This window comes from Astatotilapia calliptera, chromosome 5, assembly GCF_964374335.1.
Source record: "Astatotilapia calliptera chromosome 5, fAstCal68.1, whole genome shotgun sequence".
NCBI classification, from domain to species: domain Eukaryota; kingdom Metazoa; phylum Chordata; class Actinopteri; order Cichliformes; family Cichlidae; genus Astatotilapia; species Astatotilapia calliptera.
This window is the reverse complement of record NC_137426.1, coordinates 7,864,639-7,876,186: the sequence shown is the minus strand read 5'-3', so window position 1 is coordinate 7,876,186 and position 11,548 is coordinate 7,864,639. Positions and strand designations below refer to the sequence as shown.

The window sequence follows — 11,548 nt, the reverse complement described above, 5'->3', positions numbered from 1 at the left end:
GGAGGCTGACCCTTCAGAGGGAGCTGTGAACCACTAGTCCACTTTCCTTAACCCTGACACACTGTTTGTGCCCAATTTGACACATTTTGAGAATTGACAACAGTATAAATGACCTAAAATGTTACTTTTCAGTCAGAAATTTGATTACTTTTCCTAAAGTGACCCAAAATGTACAAAACGAAAAACATATTGAACCTGTTACAGATGAAATAGACCTTATATCTATTCAGATGGACTTTAGACCCACCATTGTGAGTCAAATGAAGGAAAATGGTAGTTTTAGGGAAATCCTGAAACTGTCAAAATATAAAAGGCATGTCTGTGTGTGGGGCAGTGGTGATAGAGTTAATATGGGACCTTCATATTGTCACAAGAGCTGTCTGTCTTTCCACCACATTTGCTCAGGTTCCTGCAGAAACAAGCACTTGCTGGTCTTTGGAACAGTGAAACAGTGAAGTACAGGAATGATCATATATGGGGCACAGAAGGAAGTCAGATTCAGAAGGTGTCTTGACAGAGACACGAGATCTGCACCTTGACCAAAGACCTATGATCTATGATAGACACGTGATATTGTTTGATATTACAAGTTTTTCCTTAAAAGCAAGTATCCTCCCTGCTCACTGGAACATTTTTTAAGACTTAATCATCCATTTATAAATGTCAGGCTATTTATGCATTTTGAGTTTAAAAATATAGCATAGAATTTAATGCATTCTTGCATTAAATTCTTCTTTGTATAGATTATACATGGAGTTAACTTTGTACAATGTATACAGTTAGGTCCATATGTTTTTGAACAAAGACACCATTTTTGCACACCACCACAGTGAGTTTTATATAAAGAAGGAATAAAATATTAAAATGAAATAAAAAAAAATTAAAAAAATGTGCTTGTAAATGTGCTTCGGGCTTTAATTCAAGGAGTTTTACAAAAACATTGCTTTAACTGTTTAGGAATTAGATTAAACAGAGCTGCCATTCTCAGAGGCTTGAAATTTTCTAATATGATATAATCATATTTTACATCACTCACAGAGGTATTCATCTGCTAAATTAATATTTAACTTTTAAATCTTTGGAATTCAATCTCAATGCTTCTTCCACAAGGTGTTTTTAACAAATTGATTACAATTACAGACTTTGTGTAGTTTCAGCAATGCCACCCTAGAGGGCAGTAATCATTTCTTCCATCGCTAAATCGTTCTACAACTAAAACTGAATGCAAAAAACCCTTCATTAAAAAAAAAAAGCTAAAATATAATAAAATGAAATAAAATAAGCATGTGTCTTGTACACTGCTCTAAACAGCTAAATTTAACAATTTCAAAACTCATGACACTATTTCCAGGACTGGATTTAATTAGAATAAAGCTTAACACCTTGTAATAACAGGGTGTGGTCTGATGCTGGGCAGCCCTGTTGGATTAGCTCCAAGTCCCACAGCACTCATCTCCTAATTACAAGCTGGTAAGCACAGTGCAAGCCTGTATGACTACTCATCCATGCTCCTGTGGGTATGCTACCATCCCTGACAAACAACACACAGTCTCACTCGTTGCTCCTTCACAACAGTTCTGTGGCAGTGGCAGCAACCTGCAGCAGGGCTTTGTTCCTGCTGCCTGTGTCCTTGCTCAGGCTGCTCTGTCCCATCTGCCTGTCACTGTTTGCCCCGGTTTCAGCAAAGAGGCTGCAGAGAGCTGCACTGCATCGCTGGATCAAAGCAAGACTAATGACTAAAGCAGAGCTGTAGCTACAGCACCAAGGCCCCAAGTGCTCCTGTTCACAATGCATTGCTGTAGTTAAAGCACAAGTGGACTAAAGATAGAAGAGCACAAGGCAGCAGCTTGCAAAACCACTCAGGTGTAGATGTGTCTGGTGAGAAGATAACACAAGATATCATAAGAACTCAAGAATAAAAGAGTACTTCATAGATATATAGGAAATTTCAACGGCACATTTTATGGATCTAAACGAAAAAAACCTCAAATAAAAAAATAAAAAAACCTTTATTTAACTGCATACAAAACAAGCTGCTTTTATTAGTACATTTTTTTCCTAGTATGGATTTTTACATTTGGATGTCAAGACCAGAGATCCACAGAAAGTTCACTGAATGATTGAAGGATTTCTTTAAAATTCTTTCTTTCTCTTCACCTTTCTGTGTCTCTGCTCACATTCTCCTCCTTCTCCTATCTCTTCCACCAACAAAAAGCTATTAATAGAACACCCTGCTCTCTCTTTTAAACTGCAGGGAGCATATTCCGTGCACTTAAAGGGAGGCAGAAACTGAAGATACCAGGAGGCATCTGAAAATGTCCTCTACACTGCCCGTGGCTACAAAGATGCCGGCTGTCCTAAGAATAACAACAAAGAAGCTTTTGATCGATTTACGGCATTTTGTATCAGCACAGATGCTCTTCAGCTAAAATTAGCACCTCAAATCATTTTCAGACTAAATACCTTGTTAACATTGTGACGTGTGGGGGAAAAAAGGGTGGATAAACAGTTAAAAAACACCTCTGCTTGTACTGTGTTCATGCCAAAGTCAATAAAACACATGATTTTATGACCAAAAAGGGGCAGAAATGACACACAATAAACACACACAACACAATTTCAAATGAGTTATTATTGGCTTCATTATTGATATTACTTTTTCATGGTTATGATCATTTGGAAGGATTATATGCCTTTTTTAAAATTCTGCATGTTTTTCTTGTCCTTAGATTGTCCTTTTTGTTGTAAAGTGCAGATAATACTATGTTTTAAATTCAGACTTCACATACAGTATATAGTACATGGTTTTTACTCCATCATCCATTGGTTACTATTTACATTATTCTGTCATAGTTCATTTCATAGAAAGAAAATCCATTATCCACTGTATCAACATTGATGGATGTTTTCAGGCCTCTATGAAATGGGGAGGACAAGGGAAGAGGGGGGGGGGGGGGGGGGTGAAGTGAACAACTGTACAAATTTCAGTGGATGCCACACTATCAGGCTCTGGGGTCAAAAGAAAAAAAAAGTCTTAAACACACACATGCATTAAGATTGCATATTGACTGTATTGTTTCCTGTATGTATGAGCCTTGTCACACAGAGCTGACATCGCGGTTCAAACAAACCCCAAAGATCAGAGAGCTCATATTCACATTCAGCTAACATGTGAGTGTTTGACATACAGCAGCAGAATATTGCAAAAGTGTTTCATTTTTGCTTTGAGGTTTCTTTCAAATGCTTTGTCAGCTCTTGGGATCGACATGGAATTTATGCCCGATAAAACAGAAAAAATGTACTGAACCTTCTTTCCCCCCCAAACTACCAGCTAATAACAAATCTCTGCATAGATTTCTCAGTGTATTCACTGTTGGGCACCCTTCTCATGGAGTGGATTTGCTGGTGGGTCCCTCAGCAGGTGAGAGATGAAACTCTTAGAGGCTGTGGTGCTCCCCATAAAACAACACAACTTCATGTATAATTGACTTTGTTTAGACTGAAAATTTAAAAAAACAAACAAACATTGTGCAGATTAAATCTGTAGGTTTACAGATAAGCATGATTCTACTTGTCTTTGTGCTTTAAGCAGAAATAATTGCTGATATACAACTACAACATTGTGAACTCCAGTAAATGAGTTGCTACAGTGAAGTTGGCTGAGGTACAATAGCATGCCTACTGTCAAACAAATAGTTAAATGCTAACGTGTAACATTTATGTTAAATTTCTGTCCAACAAAATGGTAAAAACAAAGAAATGACAATAGGATTTGACGCATTGGCATGCATAGACATATTTTTTGGTCAGACTGTGAGTGTTTTCTCTTTTCCCCACATACAAAGATATGCAAATGGCTGTTGCATAAATGCAGCTATACAACCAGGCTAATACACTGACATTCAGCAGTTCTCCTTCTCTCTCCCTCTCAGACTCACAGAGACACACTCACACACACACATGCACACAACTCAAACACCCAAACCAATACTCAACTATTGATCAATAAGCTCTTGGTTAAATTGTGGAGCTCCAAAGAGGTTAATTCTTTCTTTCTTTGCATTTTTTTAAGAGATAGCGTGTATGCTTTTCACACCACCACCTCTACCATATGATCTTGAGAATGTTGCTAATCAGCTGGTTTTTGTTTTCGGTCCTACTTTGAGTTATGACCTTTTCAGGATCTCAGTCCACCTTCAAGCTACTCTTAAAAAAGCAACACATGCAGTTTACTTACTAAAATTCCCTAAAAATGTTTTGAAGATACAGAAAAACAGATTTGGACAAAGAGAGGATGTCAGAAGCCTCGGGTCAGGCAGTTGGACGAGCACATATTGGCAGCGATGTTGTTAAATCACTTTGCTCCTGCAGTTTGAAACTGCAGTGAGCAGAATGAAACCCTTAGAATAAAGATGTACATCCTGACATGACAGAATTCATCAAGACAGTTCTTGCTACAGACCTCCTCCTAATCCATCACCTTTCTAATTACAGAAGACATCCGTGAAAAGATGTAGAAAGGCAAGAGACTCGGATATGAAGTCCGAGGACCCTTGGGTTAGACAGTATCTGCTACACTACTGCTAATTATCACTTCCCATATTGATGTTACTGCCTTTGACTGTTACCTTGGCAGTGTTGAGCAAACAGTGGAAAATCTTACCTGAAAACAAGAATCAGAACCTAATTCACATTTGATGGTAACTTTTAAAGACAGATTGTGCTTCTGTCATCAGAGTGTTTTCAGCGGACAGCCAGACTCTATTTAGATTCTGGCCAATTTAATGTCAATAAAGGCTTTCTGAGAAAAGATTCTGGTTAGGGATGACACAGTTCAGTACCACACTGCGTCTTTCAACAACTACTTCACAAAAGGCAGTTTTGTATAAAGTGAAGCAAACGTCTAGTGTCTAAATCCAGGACGTGTATCAGGTTTGCTGAGAACTCACCAGCAAAGAAAATGGCTAGTGGAAGTGTGTCTTTGGCACTCCAGACAGGCTCCGACACAGGTGAACAACAGTGTTCATAATTATCATTTAAAAAAAAAAAAAAACATGGCAATGATCTGCACATTGTGGAAAGACTCTTGCTTTCTCTTAAAAGTTTGATATTTTAGGTTTTTTTTTAATTCTCATAAAAGTATATGAGCATTATATATATGTGTGTGTTTTGTCTGTATACATTTACTGTTTTATACATAAGAAATAAATATGTCTATTGTAATAATTATACTCTTTTTGTCTTAGAGGCTTCTTCTTTGAGCTTAAACACATGCTAGGAATGTTTCTGAGGTCATGCAACACTAGGAGAGTAGCGTAAACCCAGATACAAGGCAGTTTGGGGGAAGCATTTTTCTATACACTAGTCCTTAAAAGTTAGTATTTTGATCGTGAGGACGTGATCATGTGACAAACCTGTGAGAAAAAACACCACTGCAAGTCTATCACATCTGCAATTGCGATAAATGTCCAAAACTAGGGTGTGAGTTAACGCTCAAAATCACAGCTCGTAGCTCAGTTTACAGCGACCTGGCAAAAGTTAATTGGTAATGACTTCTACGTGGAATGTTAATATTGACAAGGATACCATATCCTGTTACATGTAGGATTTGGCTTTATGATTATTTCTTAAGAAATCCTCTGACATAGTTTTAGGTTCTTGTAACAGCTACCTGCAGGCATCCTTTTAAAAGTGTGGATTTGTACAGAAGGCAGTGTGCAAACAAATATACAGTGGTGTGATGAAGCAAGTGGCAGTCGAGAAACAAGTGGAAATTTCTCAGTCAGATAAAAATGTCATGCAATTATCTACTGACTACGTTTACTAATAACAGCACCTACCTACTGGCTATCAGATAAGTCACAGTTAGTCTACCCATCTATATATGAATAAGTACTTTATGTGTGAAACTGTGGAAAACAAACAAAACAAGAAGAAACATTCAAGTTGTCCTCAAAGCTCTGCAGTAAGACCAGTTTGGGTGAATGGAGGGAGAAAGCTTGCATTGCAATACGTACAGTACATGTAAGACCAAAGCAGTGAAAATTCAAGGCCATTCTCAGTCATTCATCAGATACTGATGTCTACTGGGAACAAAGGTGTCAAACCATGAGCTTAGTGCTGATGGCTGTCATTCATCCTTGAAATTATGTGGTGTACTTAACCACCAACCTCGTCACAAGTCACCCACAGGCCGTGCCAGCGCTGGACTGGGCTTGCTTTATGCTCGCACGTCCTTTTTATCTCTAAATAGTGTAGCATAGGACAGTTTTGTTTCACTGGCTCCAGGAAGCAGCATATGTAGCGCACAAGTAGGGCTCTTCAGAAGCGCATGGCAGAGCAGTGTGCCTTGGGAAATGAGGGATCAAGGGACAGGGGACTTAAGCGGGACTTGTGTGACTTTTTTTTTTTTTCATTTTGAAAGCGATTCTTTTCTCACTGTGTTTTCTCCACTTTCTTTTTGTGCACTACTACTGTGAGCGGGAAATTTGTAGGTCTTATCATTTACTTTTCAAAACAGTCACACAGAAAAAAGCCAACTCCATGCAGAAATGCTAAATTTTCAATTTCCACTCATTAATGAGGAGTTTTAAGGACAAGCTGTGACGAGTGAAGACAGGATGGGCGTAGAAGAAGTGAATGGTATTTGCAATATTTTTCAGTCAATCATCAACAGCATGAATTCTATTGCCTTGATATTTTCAGCACACATAAGATGGGAGGATGTATGCCTGTCCCACCCAGATGCTCAGCTCCACATTTCCCACTGTGACAGGGGGGAAAATATAAGATGACTACACATCTGTAAGCATTTTGGTGATGTTTACATAGTTTGTGTTGGCCAGCGTGCAGTTGGCTGTCTTTAGGTTCTCCTCCTGAAAGTCCTCGTTGCTGTTGTTCACAGCCTCCTGGATCTCCATATAGTCCGATTTACTGATGGTGGAGCCACTCCGACTCTTTTTCAGCTCCTCCGCTGAATCAGCTTTGGTCACGTTGACCTGCAGATACTGCGCCTGTTCTTCACCTTCAGTCTCACGGTGATAGAAGTAGTTAAAATTGGACACAATGACAGGCACGGGCAAGGCAATGGTCAGCACACCTGCAATGGCACAGAGGGAGCCCACAATCTTGCCACCAATCGTGGTTGGGACCATATCACCGTAGCCGACTGTTGTCATTGAGACCACAGCCCACCAAAACGCATCTGGGATGCTTTCAAACTGTGACTCTGGCTCATCTGCTTCAGCAAAGTAGACAGCGCTTGAGAATAGGATGACTCCTATGAAGAGGAAAAAAATGAGGAGGCCAAGCTCTCTCATGCTGGCTTTCAGGGTCTGACCCAAAATCTGAAGCCCCTTAGAGTGACGAGAGAGCTTAAATATTCTGAAGACTCGCACCAAGCGGATGACCCTGAGAATGGCTAAAGACATGGCTTGCTGACCTGCTTGACCATCCTCTGGTCTGTCTGCTAGCTCTGTGCCAAGAGTGATGAAGTAAGGGATGATGGCAACAATATCAATAATGTTCATTATATTACCAAAAAATCCTGCTTTGCTGGGGCAGGCAAAGAAGCGCACTAGAAACTCAAAGGAGAACCATATAATGCAAAGAGTCTCTAGGATAAAGAAGGGGTCAGTGAAGTAAGTGGCTGTGTAGCTGATGATTGTGGTGTTGGTCTCAGGCGAAAAGACTTCTGCTTGAGACTTATGCATTTCCTCTTCATCATTACGGAAAATGGGCAGTGTCTCCAAGCAGAAGCTGACTATAGATATGAGGATGACCATGACAGAGATTATGGCAATAATCCTTGCAGGACCTGAGCTCTCTGGGTACTCAAACAGTAGCCATACTTGTCTCTGAAACTCGTTGTCAGGAAGAGGGCGCTCCTCCTCCTTGATAAAACCCTCGTCTTCTCTGAACATCTCAATTGCCTCCTCACCCAGCTCATAAAAGCGAATCTCCTCTGAGAAAATATCTACGGTGACATTGACTGGCCTTCTTAGTCGGCCTCCTGATTGGTAATAATACAATATGGCATCAAAGCTGGGTCGATTTCTGTCGAAAAAGTATTCGTTCCTTAGTGGGTCAAAGTACCGCATCCTTTTTTTGGGGTCCCCCAGCAGAGTCTCTGGAAATTGGGAGAGCGTTTTAAGTTGTGTCTCAAAGCGCAGCCCTGAGATGTTGATGACCACCCTCTCACAACACTCATGGTCAGCCTCTGGGTCGTAGTCCTGCGGGTGACCCGGGTGCGCCGCCGCCTCGTCAGAGGGGTCGGCTGTGGCAACAGTCATTCTGCGGGGGGAGGAGGCCTGCACTTTTCAGTGAGTCTGGGTCCTGCAGCCTGAAGAACTGCAGGCGGAGGCCAGGAGAGGGAGGGGGCTCAACACTGTAAAGACCTGACGGCCACAGGATGTCACCTAGGATCTGACTGCATATAGAACAGAGAAAGCAAAGACAGACAGCAAGGTCAGGTAAACCTGAGACATGATTCAGCACTCAATACTTTTTACGTTTAGTGCAGAGATGTAAGGAGTTTGCGTAAGCCTGAAGATCAAACAACTCAAAATAGAAGAAAATGAAGCCACCCTCTAAAAACTGTCATAAGATCCGATATGAAATTATGTAAAGTTAGACTGTCATGAGAAAACTGTCAGAGCTAAAATGAACAAGTGGAAACTTGAGGATGTCACTCCTGCTCTTGACTTTGGAAAATTAATATGTAAATAAGCAACCCGCCTTGCATATAAATTACTTCAATGCAGGTAAATGCAGGGGCTAAGGGGCAAATAACACTTACAGGAGCTCATAAATTAGGACACTAATCTGCTGCAATGAACAATATGTGTTGAAATGAATGGGAATACCTTTTCTAGTGAAGCCAAGCATGAATATGGCAATGCAGCAGACACCAAATTCATACAGACAGCTTCCTGTCTAGAATATCATCGAAAACCACTGCAGTCTAAACACCAATGTATGTGACATGCTTAAGATTCATTGTTGTGCCAAACAAATGCAATACACAGCTGCAACATAGACATGACTTCAGTCTAGTTTTGATGGAGCATTTTAGTCTTGAAATGGTGCCTGTTACTGAAATATTCAAAAACATCTATAAATAATTTATCCATAGAAGGAAAAAGGTTCCAAGAGAAAAAACTGTATCTCTCCTCTGCATCATCTCCACTCACAAAGTAGGAGCACAGTTTTATAAAATAAAATAATAACGCTTATGACACACACAGCAAATACATAACTACAGGTTTACTGGTCACTATACATTCTTCTGCTGCAGCGCAAATCATTCCGCCAACTACAAAATGCTACGACTCGTGTTCACATTTAATGGAAATGGAAATGATAGGTAAAGCTGCTTTAATTTCATACATACGTGCAGACATCTTTTTTCCCATCTGGATGTGATTTGATGCTCCTGCTGGACGCTGGTATTAGGGAAGTGAATAACCAGCTGCGCTCACCGGGCGATCTGATTCCAGTGCAGGTATAAAATGAATTTCCAATTTGGGACAGTCGATGATATTCACCTCATGTTGTCTGCGGCATCCTTGCCGTGTACACCGGGTACAGTATGTGCGGGTGTGTCCTCGCTTTCCCCTCCCCGACTCCTTTCCTCCGGGTACGCTGTCGTGGGATGGCGATTGGCAAAAAAAAAAAAGAAAAAGAAAAAAGAAAGGAAGAAAGAAAAAAAAAGGAGGAGGGAACCGATCAAGGAGGTGCTGGTGCTTCCCTTAATAACCAAAGGTGCTGGGATCAGCAGAAAAAATCTTCCACCACTGTTCTCCTCCAAGCATGTATGACTGTGTGACGAGCTGATGGCTGCAGACAGCCTCAAAGGTAAATAGTCCCCATAAGGTGCTCAGAAAGGCAACATCTGCAAAGGGGGGGACAAGGCGAGGCGCGGGGGAGGAAGGGAGCTTAAAAATATAATCTTATTACCACGATTTAATAATTTGAAGGCGTGTGAAAATAATTTGGTTGCTCAGAAGAATTAATCTATGCATGCGTCAGACAGTCAATTTACATTTTTATTTATAATTTAGGCATAAATTAGCATCTCCACCAGATTCCAGACTGAGATGCAGACATGCTCAGGCAGTGCATCCCAGTATCTAATGCAGAGACAGTTCTGAGAATCTCCTAATAGCCTACATGGTGAGCAGAGCAGCCTCCTCAGACACTGACTTGAAACGACATGCGTGAAAGAACCGCCCTACGTAGTGGGCTAGAAGATTATGCAATTTCACTGAGCAGGAGACCCACGCACACACGTGAACACACATGTAAAGTGGCCTTTATGGCCCCTGCATGGTGTCAGCACGGTGGGAGGCGAGAGATTTTTACATGAAGAAAAAAAAACTTTCTGGGCAAAATATCTCTGTTGTCAGCTTCGGCCGCAGGACTGGTATATAAAGCTTAGTCAAACCTGCAGTCAGGCATTGCTATGCATACCAAGAGACGGGCTGGTGATGGAGAAAGGCAAGGGCGGAAAAACGCGCTCCCCATCTGCACTATAGCTTAGCGCTCACCTTATCTGCAGTATGGGCAATTTAAAGGGGTACGCAGCTCCACCACTATTCAGCTGATGGTTAAAAGATGCGATCTTCTCAAATTGCAATGGCAAAATTAAGAGTAAAAAAAAAAAATTTTCATTTCTGCATATTTAGTTTATCTTCGAGAAGTTTTCAGGCATTTGATAAAAAGCTGATATATCAACCTGTGGCTACTGTTTTAGGAAATATGTGAGCATGTTCATGCATGACTGTTATTGCAGAAACAACATAAATGCTTGTGGGAGGAGCTTTTTTGATAATCTTTGTTCTCTTGTGCGTTATTAGTATAGTGGAAGTAATAACAGCTTTACTTCTTTTTTAATGCCTGTTCATGGCAGTTACACTCGCAGTCTTTCCTGGCAACACAATTCATGAATAATAGATAGAACAGAGGGACTAAAATAGAGCAAATCCTCCATCATTGCCCCTTGCTATATTCAGAATAAAGAACAAACTCTGTCCTTTCATCACTATTGATGATCACTACCCTCACGGCCCCCCTCCTGGACCCCCTGCAGTTTGCATATAGAGCCAACAGGTCTGTAGACGACGCCATCAACATGGCCCTACACTTCATCCTGCAGCATCTGGACTCCCCAGGAACCTACGCCAGGATCCTGTTTGTGGACTTCAGCTCTGCCTTCAACACCATCCTTCCAGACCATCTCCGAGACAAGCTTTCCCAGATGAATGTGCCTGATCCCATCTGCCAGTGGATCACTGACTTCCTGACGGACAGGAAGCAGCATGTGAGGCTGGGAAAGAATGTCTCGGACTCCCGGACCATCAGCACCGGCTCCCCTCAGGGCTGTGTTCTTTCTCCTCTGCTCTTCTCCCTGTACACCAACTGCTGCACCTCCACCCACCAGTCTGTCAAGCTAATCAAGTTTGCAGATGACACCACCGTTATTGGACTCATCTCGGACGGGGATGAGTCTGCCTACAGGAGGGAGGTTGAACGTCTGGTGTCCTGGTGC

At 41.3% G+C, this 11,548-nt stretch overlaps 1 protein-coding gene across 1 annotated transcript; it reads right to left on the bottom strand.

Moving 5' to 3' along the window:
• Positions 1-6,651: 6,651 nt before the first annotated feature.
• Positions 6,652-9,689, bottom strand: LOC113022020 (potassium voltage-gated channel subfamily A member 2). The gene is made up of 2 exons (XM_026166981.2): positions 9,392-9,689; positions 6,652-8,428 (listed from the first exon to the last, which is right to left on the bottom strand). Exon 2 carries the CDS (start codon positions 8,289-8,291, stop codon positions 6,795-6,797), a length of 1,497 nt encoding a protein of 498 aa, XP_026022766.1. The 5' UTR covers positions 8,292-8,428; positions 9,392-9,689; the 3' UTR covers positions 6,652-6,794.
• Positions 9,690-11,548: the final 1,859 nt, after the last annotated feature.